Source organism: Artibeus jamaicensis, unplaced genomic scaffold (assembly GCF_021234435.1).
Source record: "Artibeus jamaicensis isolate MK-2021 breed Jamaican fruit bat unplaced genomic scaffold, CSHL_Jam_final contig_519, whole genome shotgun sequence".
Taxonomy (NCBI): Eukaryota; Metazoa; Chordata; class Mammalia; order Chiroptera; family Phyllostomidae; genus Artibeus; species Artibeus jamaicensis.
The window spans coordinates 40,546,684-40,567,406 of record NW_026521871.1 but is presented as its reverse complement, the minus strand read 5'-3'; the positions used below and the strand labels follow the sequence as shown (position 1 = coordinate 40,567,406).

At 42.8% G+C, this 20,723-nt stretch overlaps 1 protein-coding gene across 5 annotated transcripts in view; it reads left to right on the top strand.

Annotated features, from left to right (window-relative positions):
- NEK10 (NIMA related kinase 10) overlaps positions 1-20,723 on the top strand; it is a 175,034-nt gene that overhangs the window by 2,145 nt on the left and 152,166 nt on the right. For 4 of the 5 annotated variants that reach the window (XM_037135565.2, XM_053669247.1, XM_053669249.1 and 1 more), the window contains exons 2-4: positions 13,359-13,469; positions 13,739-13,799; positions 20,242-20,372. In XM_037135565.2, the coding sequence (XP_036991460.2) occupies positions 13,396-13,469; positions 13,739-13,799; positions 20,242-20,372 (266 nt within the window). In that variant the 5' untranslated portion in view covers positions 13,359-13,395. Of the gene's footprint in view, positions 1-12,662; positions 12,963-13,358; positions 13,470-13,738; positions 13,800-20,241; positions 20,373-20,723 lie in introns of those variants that run through there. The other variant, XM_053669248.1, reaches the window with a different exon arrangement.

Sequence of the window (20,723 nt, the reverse complement as noted above, 5' to 3'; positions counted from 1 at the left end):
TTGCCAGGGGCTGGGGGTAGGGGAAAAATGAGTGGGCAGAGAAGAAAATGTTTTTAGGACAATGGAAATACCTCATGATATTATAATGATGAAATATGCCATTATACATTTGTCCAAACTCATAGAATGTACGACACTAAGAATGAGCTCCAAGATAACCTACAGACTTTGGGTGATTATGATGTATCAGTGTGGGTTTATCCTTGGTATAAAATATACCATTCTGGTGAGTGATACTGGTAATAGGGAAAGGGTATGCAGGTGTGGGAAATCTCTGTCAAATTTGTTCTAAATCTAAGACTTCCCTATACAAATAAAGTCTTTTTAAGAAAGAAAAACACACTGGAGTTTGTAATTGTGAAATTTTCAGGGTCAGCTGACAAAAGGTAAAAATCAATCTTTTAATTTAGTGAAATGCAGTTTCTAGGACATCATCCTACCATTTGATTGCATCATATGTCTTGATCACCAACTTGTGTTTGTCAATAGCTCTGGTGCAGGTTAGAGACTCATTTATTCAATGAGTATTTATTGACCACCTGATGAGTCCAGGGCACCATGACAGATTAGGGTGGGTCAAGAGAAACTGCAACCAGTAAAGTCTTGATGAGGTGAGAGAAGGTCCGGAATGTTAATCTGCCTGTCAGAGCCAGTCTGACTTTGAGACCAAAGTCAGTAAACTGAGTTGAGCACTTGAACAGGCACAGGTCAGGGAGGGAGTTCATTCAGATAGTCAGCATATTGAATGAGCACCTGGGCATTCATCAACGACCAAGGCAAAGTCATTGTTTCTTTAGAACCTATATCCTCAAGGGCAAAATAGCTGAGTCCATAGAACACAGACTCTCAGACCAGACTGCCTGTGTTCAAATCCCAGCTCACCCACTGCTGGGTATAGGATCCCTGGCAAGTTACTTCGTCTTTGCACTTGAGATTGCTGACCTGTAAAATGGAGCTCTTTTATTACATGCATCAATATGGGCACATTTCTTAGCACTTTGGTGAGTACACAGGAAATGCAGTGTACTCATATTAGGTTCTACTGGGGGGGGTGGAGAGATAAGGAAGCAGATACACAATAGAGCAGGGTGTGAGGATAAAAAGTATTAATTTGGGGACGAGGTATGTGGTTTGGATTTGGAAATGAGTGTTACATTTTTGAAAGCCTCGGTCTTCTATAGGAAAGTAAGCTTTAAACATACTTGTGTATATGCCCAACATGTTTGGTAATTCAAAATACACTTGAAAATGAGCACTGTGTAAAATAGATGACACCTCCTTTGGTAAAGTAAGTGCTCGTTAAGAGGTCAAACTCCCCCTTCACCTCACCTGAAATCTGCAGCAGCCCTAGTCTGGGTCTGCACGTCCACGGGGTTGGCACCCGCTCAGAGCTTATCCAGTCTTACATTAGGAATAGTTGTGGTTGCTACCTTCTCAGGCCTCAGCAGAGGCAAAGGGGCAAAATGATAGTGAGCTGGCGCATATCTAGAGAAAGTGACTAAAATAACCTTTCTGTAACAATTCAAATAAAAATGAGGCAGACATGGCAAATCACAGCAGCCATGACCCTGGGCCATCAAGAAAAAGTCATAGCACTGAATATATTTTGTATAAAAAATAGGGAATTGTCAATTAATTTGAGAAAACTGTATGAAGTGATATTTTATTAATAAAGTGGAAAATACTAATCTAGAAAATTCACTGAGGCAAATAGCTGGGAAAATGAAACGCCCGGCTTTCAGTCCCTGTTCTGCCACTTGTCAGCTGTTCTACTTGGACAAATTGCTTAGCCCCTGTGGGCCCCAGTTTTCTCATCTGTAAAATGGGGACAGCGATATTAGGCACCTGTTAGATTTTTTGGAAAAGCAGTTAAACAGCACTGGCACAGGGTAAGCACCATGGAAACATCTTATTATGACTGTTACTGTCACTAGATTGAGTTCTTGGCCAAGTTACTTAGCTTTTCAGTGCCTCAGTTTCTTCATCTATAAGTGGGAGATACAATCCTACCCACCTCATAGAATTGTTTTGAAAATTAAATGAATACATCAAAGTGCTTATAGTAATAAAACCTAAGTAACATTAGGTGTGAGAAAATTAAAATGAAGATGATTTGTGACATTGAAAATAAAACTTTAGAAAACTTTATGTCCAGTATTTGTCATCATCAGTGGATCTAAGTCAGTGAATGTAGACAAATGATTTAAAATATGGATGCTAAGCTTTTTAAATTGGAGGGTAATATTACCAATGATAATATGTATAACAGCTATCATAATAGTAACATTTATATTGTTACCAGCAGTTTTATTTTTTATTTTTATTTTTTAAAAGATTTTATTTATTTATCTTAGAGAGGAAGGGAAGGAGAGAGGGAGAGAAACATCAATGTACAGTTGCCTCTGGTAAGGTCCCTTGCTGGGAACTGGCCTGCAACCCAGGCATGTGCCTTGACTGGAAATCCAACCGTGATCCCTTGGTTCGCAGGCCCACGCTCAATCCACTGAGCTACACCAGCCAGGGTTATATATTGTTACCAGCAGTTTTAGACAGGCTTCCTTTTATTGGGTTCTAGCTACCACCTCATCACAGGGAAGTTGTAATTTCTATTTTTATGAATGAGGACACTGGTCATCAGACAGGTCCAGGGATTTTCTGAGGTCGCTCAGTCGGCAAGCGGAAACCAGGTCTCCGTGACCACCCTGTCTCCTGTCATCCATTCCAGTGGTGTAGCTGCAGGAACGATCGTTTCTAAACCTTTAACCTCTCGTCAGTGGAGACCACGGAATTCATGTACTGTGCAGTGTATGTTGCACTTGATATGAATATGAATACCCACCCTTCCTTTGGGAAATGTTATTGTCCTACTCATGGACGTTTGAGCTAGTCTATATTTATCACGGAGATCTTATTTACTTTGTGCCTTCCTCACATGTATAAAGGGATTTTCGTCAAACCAACATTCTTTAATAACTGCATATGGGTCAACTGGGGCAAACGTATTTAATGACCGTTTTTTATTATCTTTACTCTCCATATCTAAACAGTGATACTCCAGTTATACTTGGAGCTTCCAAATCATGTTTCACGGGATTTGTTTATTCATTGGTTTGTTCATTCACTCATTCATTCAGTAATCATTTACTGAATACTCCTTTTGTTATAAACTGGTGTGCTGTGCCGGATGCTGGGGATGAGCAAGCTAACTGTCATTTCTACCCCTGGCTAGTTTACAGTAAACTAAGCAGACAGGCATCTGTACTTACGAATTATTGCCTGAATCTGCCTCTTTATCAAGAGCTGCTAGGCAGTGCCCGGTGCAGCTGTGACTACATCAGGGAGGTCAGCGAAAATTCGCGTAAAGAACGGATACTTGTGTCCAGGAGTGAATGTCCAGGGTACTGAGGAGCAGCAGATCTGGGACAAGAATTCAGGAGCCAAGTGTGAGTGGGGTTGGCTGAGGGGGTGGAGGCACCATTTCATGAAACACCGCAAAGGTCTTGGTTAATTTTTGTCTTCATCCTAAGAGCAACGGGAATCCCATGAAGCCTTAACTGGTCAAAGTAGTTCCACAGAAAGAATGGGTGTTTTTGTTGTTGTGTGGAAAGTGGATTTTTTTTGTTGGTGGTTTTTGGAGGAGGGAGAAACTGGAAATTGCAGGGCCATTTAAGAAGTGATTGCTGAAGTTCAGGGTACGATGTGGACTGGGTTGTTGGCAAGTGAGCACGGAGAGATGTGGAGAGACTGGAACCACATGGAATAAAAAGAAGTCGAGACCAGACGAGCAAGGGGGTGAGGAAGAGGGAGGCGTCGTTTTTCTGAGGTTCATGCCGAAGGGCTATGCAGTACTGGAGACTACTTTGTGCCGTAGGTTGGCTGTCGTTTTGGAGGTCACCACTCGTTCATGGGCCCATCGTTCACTCCTCTCCTGATTCCTCAGCTCCAGTTCAACCCGTCTACCCACCATCTCCCAAAGCCGCCCTCAGCATCTTGCCTCCATCCCTTGGCTCCCTCCCCCGGGGAATCCTCCCCCACCCTCCCTGCTCTCCTGGGCCTCTTCAAGTCCCAGGGTTCCTGAGGCTCTCTGCAGCTCTTCAGCCCACAGCGACCTTTGTTTCCCTGAATCCATCTAACTTGTAATCTTTTCCTGGGTATGGATTTTCTCTGCTTTTTGACGTTTCTACTGTTCTTATATAATATCTTGTTTCAGGCTAAACTATAAGAAATTGTCCTTTTATTTAAAGGGCAGTGCTTTGCCCTGGCTGGTGTGGCTCAGTGGACTGAGTGCCATCCTGCTAACCAAAGGGTTGCTGGTTCGATTCCCAGTCAGGGCACATGCCTGGCTTGTGGGCCAGGTCCCCAGTAGGGGGCACACAAGAGGCAACCACACATTGATGTTTCTCTCCTTCTCTTTCTCCCTCCTTTCCCCTCTCTCTAAAAATAAATAAATAAAAATTTTCTTTAAAAAGACAGTAATTTTTCCATACTATAACTATATATTTATAATTTCCTACACACTGAGTTGTAGAAAAATTTTTTTGCAGTGCCCAGTAGTGTCTTCCAGATAGTCAGAGCAAAGTAAATAATGAAATACGGTTAAAATGAAATATTATTAGGTACAATTTAATTTTATTTTCTGGCTCAGAAAGTGCTTCTAGTGGCTTGCAGTGCCACCAGTTGTTAAGGACATCAGTGTGTCAACCAGTGTTCCTTCACCCTTAGAAGGTCTGGGGCTGAATCCAGCCTCGCTTGTTTCTAACCCCTGGATCCATACTCACTTATTACTAGTTCACGACTCACTTATTATCACAACTTATTACCGTGACGGTTAACTTTTCAGGGAAGACACTCAGGCCATGTCTCATTCAGTGCGGTATCTTTAATTCTGGGCATATATGGGGAGATTAATAATCTTTTCTTGAAGGAATGCATGACTATCATTTTCACCTTTCTCTCTCACACAAAAACAGGAAAAAATGTAATTTTACTACATTTGGGACTAATGAGAAAAGAAAAATTTAGTGTGCCACTTTAGTTATTTTCATCAACTAATAGAAATTCTTCCTTCAGCTGGACCCTTTTCTCCTTTTTGAAACAATCACTACTGAATACGTGGGTCTCAGGTTCGTTTGTTCTAACACAGGCGTGTGGTGGACTCTGTCCTGAGTGGACTGGGGTTAGCAGCCACACGAAGCCTGAACACAGATGCATCACGGATGCCATTATGCAGTGGCAGTTGAGGGAACCCATAGAAATGACATTCATATCGGCAGGTATTTCCCTTTGTCACAAAAGATATGAGTTTGAATGGGAGTAAAGTAAAGCTTGAAAATAAGAAAACTGTGATGCTACTTGTCTGCCATATATTCTAGCTGATTTTGGAGAAGCTCTCTGAGACCACCTTGGGTTAGTATTAGCCAGTAGAAAATGAAGGTGAACTTCTGAAGGAGTGTCTAACATAGCCCATGGTCAGTAAATATTTGAGGGAGTGATCAGGAGACAATCAAATACTATTCAATTTTTTTATTGTTTTTACCTCCAAGAGCTTGTTTAAATTTTAAAAAATAGAAAATTGTTCACAGTGTAAACTATGTGCACGAGGAAAGTGTCAATCTACTGACCGAGGGGCAAGGCCATGGTGATGCTTGCCCTTCGCTGGGGACACATTCCTGCCAGTGGGCGCTGTAGCAACTGCATCTTTGTCCCCGCTCTGATGACGCTGTTACTGAACACCACCTACCAACCTCACATGAGTGAGCCAAGGTGAATGAGTGGACGTTTGTCAGCACTTCAGGGTCCAGGAGGCAGAGTTATGCAAGCGTCAATTCTTATTATACCATTCTTTGCCCGCCGCTAAGGGCCAAAGTCAACAAATCCTCTCTTTCCCATCTACCCTGGAGTTTGCCATTAAGATTTGGACCCTGAAGGTGAACCTGGCTTTGTCTCCCTTCTCCTCTTAGGCACATTTTACCTCTTCGGGCCTCCGTTTCTGCCTGTGTTAAGCAAAGGGCACTGAGTCACGATCTGCAACTCCTGACCCGTGGATCAGCTTCGTGGGCCCTGTGCAGGCACTTCAGTTTGTTTGGCTTCAGTCTGGTGTGATTGTGACTCCCTTTAGGGAAGGTGTGCTTCTCAGGCTGGACTGCGGTCCTGCCACCCTCTGTCACCTGCTCTCCACCTGTCATTCCTTTCCATTCCATTCCTGGGCTGGGAAGGTGTCAGACCCCTGATACTAGATGTGCTGGAAGGTTCTGTTTTGTAGTAACTCTCTGTGCTGCTAGCTCCACACAGCTCACTGGGGAATGTAACAATGTAGTATAAGGAATAAAATCAAGACTGCCTTTTAAGAGAAACAGATGTCCTTTTTGGGCTCTAATAGGTATAAGTAAGTCATGTTTTTTATGGGAGCTCCTTGACTTTTTGATCACTTTATTTTTAAAGTGTGTGTGTGTACGCGCGCATGCTTGTTTTGAGTAATTTGTCCAATTTAACTTGACGCTTTCTGGGCAGGATATACAGTTTTTTCTAAAACAATGAATTTGAAAAGGCCAAGCACCTCTATCTATGAGATTAAGTGCAATTATTCTTTGTAAAAATAAAGTGTCCTCTAGTCTCAGAGCACTTTAGTCACATAAGCTGCCCAAGTGGCCAGCGCATTTTTAAGTGTTTATCTTGAAAGAATTTTAGGCTCACATAGAAGCTGTAAAAATAGTGCAACGAGTTCCCATATAATGTTCACTCAGCTTCCCCTAATGTTAGCATCTTGCATGCCCATGGTACAGCGGTCAAGATCAAGAGTAACATATAACCAATGCACTGTAACACATTTTTCTTATTTCTTGTTGTTTTATGGTCATATCTTATTTTAACCCCTTTTTTTCAGAGCTACCATTAAAGGAATTTTAAGAAAAAAATGTATCCACAGTAAAAGATTGCAGAAATGATTTTTCATTCTGCAGTGACAGCTAGTTACAGGGCTGAAAGTTCTCTAAGTTTCTACTTGGGCACAGGCGGAACTGCAGCTTGTCACTTAATGTGGAGTCAACCGCAATTTGCCAAAAGAAATAGATACTCCATGTTGTTGGTACAAGGAAGTTCTAACTTCCTTTTGTGGTAGAGTTCACAGCAGTTTATTTTAGTTCTTATTCAAAGTAATAAATCTGATGTAGCCAAGTGGTATTTAACTTTAGTTATGCCAACCTCTCTTGCTGGTATTACTTTCTGAATGTTGTTTTTTTTTAACCATTAGTAAATAGAGTAAGCAAAATGGAATATTTACCAAGGTGCACCCTAAGTGATTAGAATGAGAAAAGGGATTGTGGGATTTGATGCTATTTCCTGCCATGAATCAAATGACCTTGTAAAGGTGAGGCCGTTTTAAGTGTCTTTTGAGCAGCCAAGTCACCTGTGGTCTAAAAAAATTTCCAGGTAGAGAATCTGAAACCCATGTCACAAGTGCCATGGTACTTAGTTAGTGGGGTTGTATTGCACAATTTAGATTAATTACAGTTCATTAGGTGATTTTACCATGGCTTGGATACCTTTCTTGGGCACATGTGTTTACCTTGCAATTGCCAGGTGATCACCAGCAAATGAGGTGTGTGTCTCTGGGGACTTCTTTTAGCATCAATCCAAATTTCAGATGGCAGTAGAAGATGGGAGTGACTTCCAAGCGTTTTTTCTTAAAAATGGATTAAAAATTCAATAGTGAGTCACAGCTGGGATCATTTCTGTGCGTGACTAAAGCTGTAAAGCACAGACCCATGTGCCGGCCCTGTGATGTATGGGAAAATCTCTCTCCCACCCGGGGTAGTACTTGGGTCCCATGATTGAGGTACAAAGGAAAGATACCAAGTATTTTGCATTTGGATTTCACATATACACTTTCACTTCTGTGCCCATTCCCATTTTTTTTCCCAGAAAACATCCCCCACTAAATTTCAGCTTTTTCATTTAGAATCAAAGAAACATTTATGTGAGCACAAGTGTTTGTGTATTGCAAGTATCATAATCCCTTTGGCCTCATTGGTAAAATAAATGCCAGGAAATAAGTAGTTTTCTATTTGTATTTTTAGCCAAAGAACTCCTTTCTGAAATGAAACTGTACACAGAACCCCAGAGAAGCAGGGCTCGCTTGGGCTTATGGGGTCAGCCCTACCGGACCAAGCTCTCCTCTTCCAGGCTCATCTCTCACCCTCTCCTGGTTGTCCTGGAGGTGACAGCCCCTCCGCCCCTGAGGCTGTAGTTTTGGGGTAGACAGTATTGTTACTTGACAAGAAAGACTTCAGTTATCTAGGCCATTGCTATTTAGCTGGTCTGCAACTGGTGTGTTACTGGCCCGCGAGGAGGTAAGTATAAATCTAGAGTGAATGTTTACGAATGTTCACAGCAATTTAACATCACCGCAGTGTTCAAGCACATGATCAATGGACTTATATTGCTGAACAGGATGTGGACTGACAATACTGGTCCTTAACAGATTTGAAATGAAAAAAAAAAAAAAGCTTCCTAGATGGTTTGATAGTTTGCAAAGCACTGTTCATGAGTATTACCTAATGCGGAATTCTAACTTCCCTCCTAAAGGCCGACCAGGTGAAGTAATTCCTGAATGTGTTCGAGATTATTATAGCATCACAAATACTCATCACTTGATTTGATTTTTAAGGAAGGTTTATCAGAGATTTTTGAACTACAAGAGTAATGAATGACACAGGTTTTTTAAAAATAAAAACCACTTGTTAATTTTTCATCCTTTCATTCTTTCATCCATTTGTTAATTTTTTTATTCAATACACACAGGGTGAACAAAAGTAGGTTTACAGTTGTCTGAGTGGAAAATAATACAATAATTAACAAGTAATAATACAAGAATAAACTGTTTCACATACTTACAACTGTGTACCTACTTCTGCCCCACCCTGTATTTATGGTTTGCCTCCCAGGTGTCTGATGAATTGGGGAGAGCCAATGCCTGGTCTCTTGGGGCGAGCAGGCAATTGCAGTGTTTCATGAATAGGTTTGCACGGGGAGGGGCGCGGGCTTCCCTGGGGCACTGAGCAGGAGCACCAGATTTGGGGGCTCTAATTCAAAACATAAATAATTGTTAAAAAGGAAGGAAGTAATTCACAAACTTTGGTAAAAAAAAAATACCTGAGCTACTCCTTCCAGACTGTGACACAAGAGTTTTTGAGTTTTTATGTTGTGTGTACTGCGCTGTTCTACGTGCTGTTCTGTGCGCTGGCGATGTGTCCGTGGCTAAAACAGACACAGCCTCTGTCCGCACGGGGCTTATGATCTAGTGCAGGGAAGCTGATAAGTGGGCAAGAGCGTTTCTGACGTTGATGGGCTCCAGAAGGAAATAAAGCGGTGGCAAAAATGAGCGTGGGATAGTGAATATGTTGCAGAGATTTATCAGGGGAGCCCTCCCTGAGGAGGGGACATCTGAGCTGAGACCTGAATGACATGGAAGAGCCTGCTGGAGGGCACGAGAGGGGAACTGCGAGCGGCAGGTGCCAGGGCTTTCAGGCAGGAATGAGTTGGGAGAAGGCCAGCACGGCTGCACTGGGGCAGGCCAGCGGGAGAGGATGGAAGGGCTCAGGGGTGAAAGTCATGGGCAGAAGCCCAGTGTGACAGGCGGCCACAGGAAAGTTGTAAACCACAGAGTGGCAGGATCTGGTTCAAATTTTGAAGTAATCCCATGGGCTCCTGTGGATACAGAGGAGCAAGCGTGTAAGCAGAGAGATTAGGGAGGCGGTGACGGTGGTCCAGGCAGGAGGTGTGGTGGCTCGGAGTATAGAGTGATGGCAGAGGAAGTGGGGGTGAGGGACAGCTGTCTTGTTGGTGGCTTGAATGTGGGAGGAAAGGAGAGGGATTGGGGACTTCGTGCAGACCAGCTGGGTGGTGCCAGTGACACCAGATGGGAGGGCACTAAGGGGATTGGGTCTGGGGGTGGGGGTCAAGGGTTTTGTTTGCAGTATATTAAACTTGGGATGCTTGTTAGACATCCCGGAGATGACTGTGCATTGAGGAGGTCAGGATGGGGTTGGGGCTGAACCTATAAATTTGGAATTATAAAGCCATGGGAAGGCAAGAGATCCCTTAGGGAGGAGGGGTAAGCTAGAGAGGAGAAGGAGGCCAAAGACGAAGCCTGCTGCTAGGGCACAAGGTCATGCTAGCAGCTGGAGAGGTCAAGCAGCGGAGGGGGAAAATCCCGCTAGGTAGTTGAGAGCTGCCGGAGGGGGTGTGGAGATTCCTGTACCCTCATCACCCACGGCTCCTCCACTGGAGTCAGTGGTCACCGTGGGTGACATGGGCCTTCCACCCAGAGCCTCTCCGTCCCTTATGACTGTTTGTCCTGGATATTGTCTTCAGTGCTCTTTTGCTTCTAACAGCCAGTTCCTGGATATCTTTTTTGGAGAACTCCCCGCAAGCACCTGCCTAGACAGGGGTATCTTGGGAGTTATGACCTCGCTTGGTGGCCCTTCACCAGTGACCGAAGGTGACAAGAGCACGGAAGCACTTCCCTCGGCTTTAGTCTGCTCTGAAGCATACGCTCCAGAACACTCCTTGGAAGCAGACTGAATCGACCCGCCCTGGAGAGCTCCCACCTTAGGCAGCTCGACCTGCCTGGTGGCACTTCTGCAACGAGTTGTCTTCTGGGCAGTTTGAAATCCCAACTGCACGCCCCGCCACCAAACCCTCCTCCTAATCTCTGGCTCCAGTTTGGATGATCACTGTCTGCACAGTGTCATCATTTTTGTTATTGTAAAGTGAAATTAGATGAAATATTTTAAAGCATTCCCAAATTCTCAAAGTTAGTTGTTTTTTTTGGGAATGGTTTCTATATTAATAGCCATTAAGTGGAAAGAATTTTGGTTTTTATCATAAACATAATTGTCTGTTTCTTTTGGTTCTGGTGGATTTGTTTACTGTTTAACTGAGACATTTGCAGAGAGTATTTATTTATTTTCACTCTTCCAGCTGAGAGAGTAAATGCTAATCTTAAACTGATAAAACTATTAGATGATTATTTCCTCTTTATACACCAGTCAATAAAATTACAGAGATTAAACAAGGGAATAAGGCAAGGGGTTCGGTAGGATTTGATTGCCATGGATGTGATCTCCTAGCAGAAGCAGCCTATGAGCTTTTCAACACATTTTCATTGCTAATCGTTGTAGCTTTCATTTCCTCCTTCTAAAACAGTCTGCGGCGATGGTCTGAGCAGGAATTTAAGGCCATAGGGCCAGTGTGTCTATGTGGAATTTTCCCTCTGTCTTCAAGGGGAAAATAAAATTAGATTCTATTTATTTTTAACTCAATTTCTATTTCTTTTAGAACTTTTGGGGGTTATCTTAATATCTCTCTATAAAAACCACGCAGATCTTTTGCTTTTAAAGAATAATTTACAGATTCTCCCTCTCTCCCTCCCTCCCTCCCTCCCTTCCTCCCTTCCTTCCTTTCTCCTCCCTTTCTCCCGATCCTCCCTCTCTTCCAAAGTAAAGCCAATGCTAATTCAAATCTTTATCTGAATATTGTCCAAAGCATATTTTAAAGTTCCTAAGTGGGTTTTTCTTTGCTTGTAGTAGAATCTCATACCTGTGGTAACCTCTTTTACTTTTAGCAGTTTTCTGTGTGTGATTGGACAAAGTGTCTAAATATTTGTTGAGTGAACTGAGTCCATAGAGTTACCACCTAGACACCACCCTAAAACACCAATGATGTGTTTCTCTTGGTGTGCATTTGTGATGAGAACCTTGGCCCCCAACTATTAATTTCAGCTGAACTCTTTGCCAGAAATATGACAACTATATTGGGAAAATCATTTTTAATTCCTTAAACTATCTGTACATTTCACAAAATTAAATTTTACTCGCTCCTTATTACAGTGAAGCACCCACTGGCAATTCCTTTTGCCTCTAAGTACTTCTGAAACACTTGGCCTCTGGCCATCAGTTTTGCAATACACGAGGCGTGTGGTTACTAGAGAACGACGCACACTTTTTCCTTGCCTGGAAAACACGCTGTGACGTCACGCTGTGACACTGAAGCACAGTGGAAATTACACATTCAGTTAAATTATACTAATTTTCGTGTTTGCTATATAGTTCAAAGTATGGGTATCTTCAACTCTCTTTTTGTTTTTATTCTGTAAACTGAAACAATTGAACAAAAAGTTTATTAAGGGGAAAACAGCAAATAAATTGCTTTGTCCATTCATGACCTCATGTTTTGAGTGGGGGTGGGAAATAGTACTAGCATTTATTTTTGGAAAGGTGACAGTAACAACGAAGGTTAATTCAGAAGACTGAAATGCCTACTGGGGTGTGTTCTGAGGCTCACTATCCCACTTGTTAAAAAACAGAATTCAACTGAGTACATTTTAAAGATCTCATTAGCTTTATCCAGCAGTTCATCAATTGCGCAGCAGCATACAATCTAACAGATAGAAAGGAGCTCTGAGTTTCTGCAGAAAAAAACTTGTACAAGTGGAAGGGAGCAAACAAGGTGTTATACTACTCAAACAGCAGGCCAGTTGCTGTAGGGTTACTTTACTGAGAGAGGATGGTAGGGGCTTGTCAGATCGAGTACCTAACTGATGCTGGTTTAAGTTTCTATTTCTGGGAGAGCTGAAAGTGTAGTTAAGTCTTGCTTTAGTGATGTGGGGCTTAGCATAAGTGACTCCATTTTGGGCCCATTGTGTTGCTTTTACCAGGATGGTTGGGTGAGTTCAGGGGCTGTGCAAGACTGACCCAGTTGTTGCAGAACAGCTTACAACTGGAATTGATCCACGTGAAGATTCAGGTGGCAGCTCAAACACTTAGGAATTTGGGAAATCCAATGACATTTTTTATGTGTTGCTCTGGACACTAAAGCTTATTTGGAAGTGATGGGGCTTTCTCTGGGATGCTTATGGACATGACCCATGATAAAGGAGGAACCCCCTGAACTAGCAGCTTATGGTAAGAAAGACAAGTAAGAAGACATAAGAGCATCAGTTGGGCTTTAGGTATTTGCTTATAGATACATATTTTGGAAATCCCCAATACGGGTACTTTTCCTGACCTGCAGAACAATATTGTTGGCCCATGGGCCAGATTATTTGAAATCAAGGATGACTTGGAAAATGTAGGCTCATGGAGTACTATAATATAAACAATGCTCTAAATGTATTCAAAGGCCTTTAAATGATAATAGTACATGGTGTTCATATTAACATTTTTATTATTGTATTAGAAATAAGTATTAGTGTTTGCATATTTAAGTAAATGATGTAAGTGACTTTTGTTTGTATTAATTGACAATATTTTGGAGCACACAATCCAACTAAAGTTTTTCCCTCTGGTTTCCTTTGACAGGAATGAGATGTTAATTCTGGGGCGTTGACGTTTTACAATGCCTGATCAAGACAAAAAGGTGAAGACCACAGAAAAATCAACTGATAAAAAACAGCAAGGAATCGCCACCAGGTAACCCCATACCAAGTCTTTGCTAATTATTAACTCAGACAGAGGCCAGCAACCAGACTTAATAGCTTTCTGAGAAATAGCTTGGACCCTTGACAATAGCTACTCTGAGTTACGGTGTTTACTGAAATGTTTGATCATTTATCGAGTTCAAAAGGAAATGTTTAGTGTGCATCTGTTCCAGTCCCCAAGGGGCAGTGCCACCAGTGGCTTACGTGACTAGTTCACCAGGAGTCTTCTGTTGATTGACATCATGTTCTTCTTTCTCCTAGGGACTATTCAGATCTTAAAAGACTTCGGTGCCTTTTGAACGTTCAGTCAAGCAAACAACAGGTAGTGTTTGCAAAGAATGTGCATGCATCAGTGAAAAAAGCAATCACATGTTTCCAGAGATCTATTTAAAGATGGATGATTCAGATCATCCATCTTTGTGAACGATGCGTCTCCTTCTCTTTGTTCTTTCGCATGTTTGTGTTTCTTCACCCAAGTGTTTCTCTCATACCTGGTTCAGGTTCTGCCAAGACTTAGCATGCACAGCCTGACTCTTGCTGTATCCTATCCTTATTGCCATATGCCCTCATTACTGATGCTCTAAGGTCTAGAAACAGTGTCTCTCCTATTGAATGTCTGATATTCTAGTGTTCAGAGCTTTAGGGCAATTGGTTTTTCAAAACACTGTTTACCACATTTCTCCTCTCCCCCGTCACGCTACCCATGTGCTGCAGCACTGTTCTCGAGACTTGCTGCTCGTTGTCTGTTACTGAAAAGGGGGAAAAGGAGTGAGCTTTGGCTATTTTTATAACAGCATTTTAATACTTTTATTAGAAAGAAAAAGAATGGTACCCCTGCTTGAAACTGATCTCTAAACATTTCTTTTCGGTTTTGCTTTTGTAAGACTTTGGAGAGTCATGAGACTAAAGGCCGTCCACGGAGTTTGGGAAACAACACAGTGTTGCTAGTGATAGTAACAGAAGACCTTTATTTAGCACTGTGAACTAGTAAATGGCAGGGATGGGACTTGACCCCTGGTGGCATGGCTCCAAAGTCTACTTTGCTATTCTCGTCCCATTTTTTTAAGAGCTCACATGGTGGCCTTTGTTATAGCAACCAAACTTACCAGAGGACTCCAGCATTTTTAAATCTATTTATTTATAGTGGAGAATGACTTTCTAATGATTTGATGGCGTATAAAGGTCAAATAATGTTAGCTCATTTTAGGGCGCACTTACCATGTGCCTGGTGCTTTCTCTACATCACCCTGCATAGCAACCGAAGCTCCCACCTTTACAGATTAGGAACCAGAGAGGCACACAGAGGTTCAGTGACTTTCCCAAGACCATACAGACAGCTAATGCTAGGATACAGAGCCGAACCCAAACACTGCCTCTCTGCAATGTGTGCTTCTGACCACTGAGATACCTGTTAGATGACTTGGGAGATTAAATGATGTACAGTTCAAAAGCCAGCTGAATGAGCATTGATACAGGGTAAACGTGGCCTTAAAATATCTTCTCTCCTGTCAGTTCCTTCTCCTCAGTTATTAATGCCACCCCCCCCAGGAACTCCCTTCCTCCCCTCTACCTGTTTCAGTGGTCACTCTTGCCCTTTGCCTACCTCGACACTGCTTAGTTGTCCTTCTGGCTCACTGCTCACAACCTGCAGGAATGAGTGCCCCGCATCCAGCGTGATCTTTCTTGGTAAGGGAAGCGGGGTGACTCAGCGGGCAGCTTTAGGTGCGGTTTCCATTCTCTTTCCCTGAGAGATGTTACCAGAATTTCAGACTTCTTTTTACTTGCTATTGCCTTCTCCCAAATGTCTTTCCTATAACATCTTACCTTTTTCCAAGACTCAAATCTCATGATGCCACCTCCACAGAAAGCTTTTGTTTATCTTCCTTTCTATAAGCGAACCTCTCTCTCCTGAAAGCACCCTCTTTGACACGTAGCATTATTTTCTCCCTTGTTTTGGAAACACTCGTTTACATGGCTAATTTCCTGGCAAGGTGACAAATTTCCCGATGCCAGCCACTTTGACTTTTGCCTCTGCTTCACTATCCTCTCTCCCAGGAGTTCTCGGTCAGTTTTTGCCCAGCTGAATTGTGTCTTAAGAATTGGGTCACCACATAAGCGTATATGATAACCCTCTAAGCCAGGGTAAAAGAATCAGCAATGCTGGTTTTTGGCTGTAATTTCCCAACGTTGAAGCTCATGCTTACTAGGTCTGTTATGTCCCCATTGAACACCTGGCTGGCTTACTTAAAGTGAGTTTAATAGTCTCCCTCCCCCTTAACCAGTTTTAGAATTTGCAGTCTGTTGTCTGACAAGTTCATATGGCATATCTTTTTGTAAAACATTTCCCATGCACAAAAATGCATATTTGTGATGTTTGAATTATTTTTATTTATTTATTTTATTTATTTTTTATTTATTTTTATTTATTTTTAATTTTTTTTAGATGTTTGAATTATTGAGAAGGTAGATGATTCTAAGAAAAACAGTGAAAATCACTATGTTCAACTATGTGCAGGTCCTCAGGTTCACAAAACTCATTCCTAATTCTGTTATAAAACTTTCATGCATTTTCAATTTTAAAATAATAAATCTTATTCTGAGCACCCTATTCTCTTTTCCATAAAATAGTGTAGAGAGACATTTAGAAGAGAAGAAAGATATTGGGGAGAATAAATCAAGAATTTATTTATATCTTGCTTGTTCCAGAAAGAGTGTGAGGAGACGTATAAAGCTACATAAAGTATGGCAGGCTTTTATGAACTAAAACCAGGGCCAAAGAAGAAGGAAAAACAAGGGTTGGGAAGCAAAGGAGAGTCAGAGTCGGGCAGCACTGCCCATTGAAATGTGTAAGTGGGCCCCACTGTGGCTCTGAGACTTGGAGCAGCCAGTTTGAAAAGGGAAGCCTGGGATTAAGGCCCGCTCACCTGAATTTCCAGTCCAGCAAGTCCTGGCCTGTTATTTGCAAATGGGCCAAGATGGCCAATTCACCAGTGCAGAGAAAATCTACTGTGGGTTTGGGCAGAGAACTGCAGGGACTGACGTCCTTTGTCTGCGTCCCCGATGGGCCCGGCCACTTTCCTCGCTGTTTCCTTGTGTTCCCAGAAGTACCAGCTGTACTTCCGCTGTTGGTCCTGCTTGCTCTTCACCACAGCAGAGTCTGCTGTTGTGTAGGACAGTCCCACAGTGTGACGGAGATGTGGGCAGACATACGCCGAGGCAGATGGAGGCCCCTACCATCCTCAAAAGCAGGGTTAGAATAATCAACATCCGGTGAAGCCAGATAATTCAAGGAGAAGAATTGCTCCAGGCTGGTGGGAGATTTACAAAGTTGGTGGGAGATTTCACCAGAGGTTTTTACAAATTCTGAAGTTATCTGTCTAGAGCTGCAATTTCCATTCCACCCCCCCCCCTCCACATTTAAAGCCATAGGGGGTTGAGAAATTGGTTTGCAATAAAAAAAAAAAGAAGAAAAAAATCAATTCACTTCAGGTTATCAGAAGCCTTTGAAACAGAAGGGGTTTCGCTAGATGCTGTGGAAAGACAGAGTGTGAGGTACAGATCTTGCGGTCCGACAGGCCATTTCCGGTCCACAGCACGCAGGACTTGAATCCTGTGTGGATGGTGCAGGCAGTGGGCACGTGGATTTTGAGGGAATTGAAGAAGCCCACTTTCAGTCTGAGTCACAGGGAAGGAGACGGTTCTTAGAAAGTGGGCCAGTTTTCCATTAGTAGAACTGACGAGAAAGGCATTCTAGGGGAAGGGAATAAAATAATGAGCTATCTGAAGGAAAGAGAACAAGCACTGGAGCAAAACGGTGGTCGGACGCTTCCTTTGGAAGCAGTGATAAGTAAAGCTGGGAGAAACTGTGCAGTGCTGGGAGGCCATGTACAAATGTACTCCATCCCATGAGCAACAGGGAATGGCGAACTCTCCAGGCGGAAGTGGTGTGGTCCAAATTGTAGGAGGGCCCTTCGCTTCATTGGTTGGTGTCTCTCTGTGTCACTCATATTATTCAAGGTGCTTTTCAGTTTCTAAAGCACATACAGTTTTTCTCTGCCTTCCAGATTGTGTAACAATCTGCCCAGTGTCCTGATCCATGGCTCATCCTATTACCTTGACTTTTCACCCCAACAAACTCTTGTTTGCTAATTTCGCAGCGTGTTCTCATCCTAATGTAACCCCTCCTCTGCCCTCATGGGTCTGTGAACTCCCCGAGGGCAGAGGCCAGGGCCGACCTGCTTACTTGCACCCAGTGTCTCCCACAGCATCTGGCAAACGGTGTGTCTGCCACAAACATGCCGATGAATTGGCATGTAATTACTCTGCCGCAGGTAATTTACTAGATGAATCAGCTTAGCAAAGGGATGGGGGACAAAGTGAGCATTCATTCAACAGCTTCACATTTGAACATGTACCATGTACTAGGCTCTGTGAGAGGAGCTAAGAACACAAAGATGGGCAGATGTAATGCTGTTTTCAGGATGGTCAGATTCGAGGACACTGATGTATACTAGACATCACACTAACCAGTGGTAAGTGCCATAAGAGAGATCAGCATGGTACTGCCACCAGGGGGGTGAGTGAACAGCTCAGCCCCGGAATGCTTGGGCAGGTACTCTGCAGGACACTGTTGGAGCTGAGTCCTGAAAGGCCATTGGGGTTACAGCCTGCAGCGCAAGCCCAGGCGTGGAGGTCAAACCCACAGTCCCTTCTGGGGTGGGTAACCAGTTTAATGTAGCCAGAACTTGGGGGGAGTGTTTTATCATACTTTATTTTACTTTTTGTTTATTTATTCACTTATTTATAGTGTATGGACTTGTCGGTTCTGATTTTATTCTATGGTGGATTTGTCACTGCACAGCAAATCATTATAAAACTTAGTGGTTTAAAGTGACAGTGGTCCTTTATGGTCCCTTACCCTTTCTATGGGTCATGAATTCAAAGCAGTGTGCCCATATGGTCCTGGCCCCAGTTTCTGATGGGGCTGCAGTCAGTTGTCAGCAAGACTGTGGTCCTGTCCACATCACTTGAGGCCGGCAGGTCCACCTCCAAGGTGGCTCACTCCACAAGGCTGGCAAGGTGGTGGGAGGCCTCTGCACAGGTTGTCTGTCCTCACAGCGTGGAGTCTGGGGAGGCCCTCCAGAGCTAGTCACCTGTCACATTTAAAGAAGCAGCTGGTTCCTTTCAGATATTGTACAAGGTGGTGATGCTGGACCAGCAGATGGACAGGACACAGGCAGACAGATGTTCCTCTCGGTACGAAGGAAACGTTGGGTAAGAGTAGAACAGGTACAGTAGGCTGACTTAAGAGTACGTCTCATCATTGGAGATGCACAGATAGGTGTCGGAGGACTGAGGATGTTGGAGAGGGAGGGAGATTGTCTGGACTTGAATCCCAGCCCTGTCCCTTGCTAGCTGTGTGACCCTTGGGCAAGTCACTTAGCTCCTCTGTGCCTAAGATGTCTCTTCTATGAAATGGTAGTTACCTCAGTGGGCCAATCTACAGCTGCCACAGGACAATGTCCTGTTTCATGGGATGAAAGATTTATTATTAATATTTTGAGAGAATTCATCTGTGGCTAGCATATGATGAAGAAGGATTTTAAGGTTTTTGCTTTTGTGGGATTTTTTTTTGTTAGCTGTTGAACAATATCCTATTATAATGCATTGGTTCTACAAGCTGACTGCCCTATGGTAGGTCAGACATACTCTCTTTGGATAAGGAAATGTCTTTGTGCAGAGTTCTGTCAAATACTTCAATGGAACGAGACAAGCACAACATCTCATAGCTTTATTTGATAATTACAGTATGTAGAATGGAACAATTGACTGAAAATTGGATCCTTTATTTTGTTATATTATGCTCTACTTACTTCATATGCAGTAAATGAGCTAATTATAGAACATCCTTTGTACTTTGGAAAGAATAGGCTGTTTGTTTGCTATATGCTCAGCTTTATTGTGTTACAAGAAACAGTTCTCAGCGTTGTCCCAATTGTAGGTAAATATTTGGTAAGTGAAGCTGTTTGAATGCTGATAATGTGAGAATTCATTATGTAAATATTACCAGCTCACAGTAGAAATGGAATGTGCTCAAGTTGTGGTTGATTTAAGCACATCGTACTGTTCTTATGGTGAATTCCATAATACATTTTTATGATGTTCAGACCAATTAAAAGTGCTGGAATCTTCTTCATCTTTATATTCCTAACACCTCTCAAGTAGCATGTATGATTGGTAAATATTGAAGAATGAACGAGTGGAAGGAACGAATGGTGACCCCTCAGTTTGGGGCCACTTTATACCAGAATGTTCTGGCTGGATCCCCAAACTCTCTGTTCTGGTTGCACATTTGAACGGCCTGAGAAAATTCTAAATATCCTCCAGTGCCTAGGTCTCACCCAGACCTGTACCCCCAGTGCTGTTTGAGGTGCTGGGGTTACAGCATCGAACAGAAACAGACCAGTTTCTGCCCATTTCCAGCTGACACTTAAATTAAGGGAGGCTGCAAATACATAAATAACTGTAAGATATGACAGGTGGTATTACAAGGTGTAACAAAAGATGAAGTAGCCTAAGGTCGAGAGAGTCAACGTTTGCCAAAGGTGATTAAATCTTGGAAAACCCCTCCATTTGACATAGTTAGCTTGTCGACTATTGGTTTGAGAAAAGGCTTGTTCTCTCCACCCTCCCCCATTCTGTTACTTTCTTTATCCCGTGTTGAGTTGTTATCCTCATTATACTCTGTGCTTCTATTTCTGTAGCTCCCAGCCATTAACTTCGATAGTGCCCAAAATAGCATGACGAAGTCTGAGCCTGCCGTCAAGGATGGTGGACACAGGGCGCGAGGTCAGTGGCATGAGTCCACAGAAGCTGTTGAACTTGAAAATTTTAGGTAAGAAATCCAGTATTTCCCTGGCTTTAGCAACCTATTGTAATTAGCCCAAAGCTTGATTTAAATTTATCATGGAAGCTAACATTTAAAACCCATTTCAAAATTTACATGGAAGGTTCCGAATAATTTCAGTCAGTGTTTAAATCATTCCTATAAATAGTGTGTACATAACAGACATATGGCTGTTAGCGAAACTGACTGGGAGGAGCTTCAGGACACATTTATGATATACGTTTGGCATTTGCTCCATGAGGAAGTGGTTCCACGTTGTTGACCTTGCCAGGCTGATCCTAAGCTTCGTCTTCAGCTTTCGGTCTGTCTGTACCTCGCCAGCAATGAGGAGAAACCGAG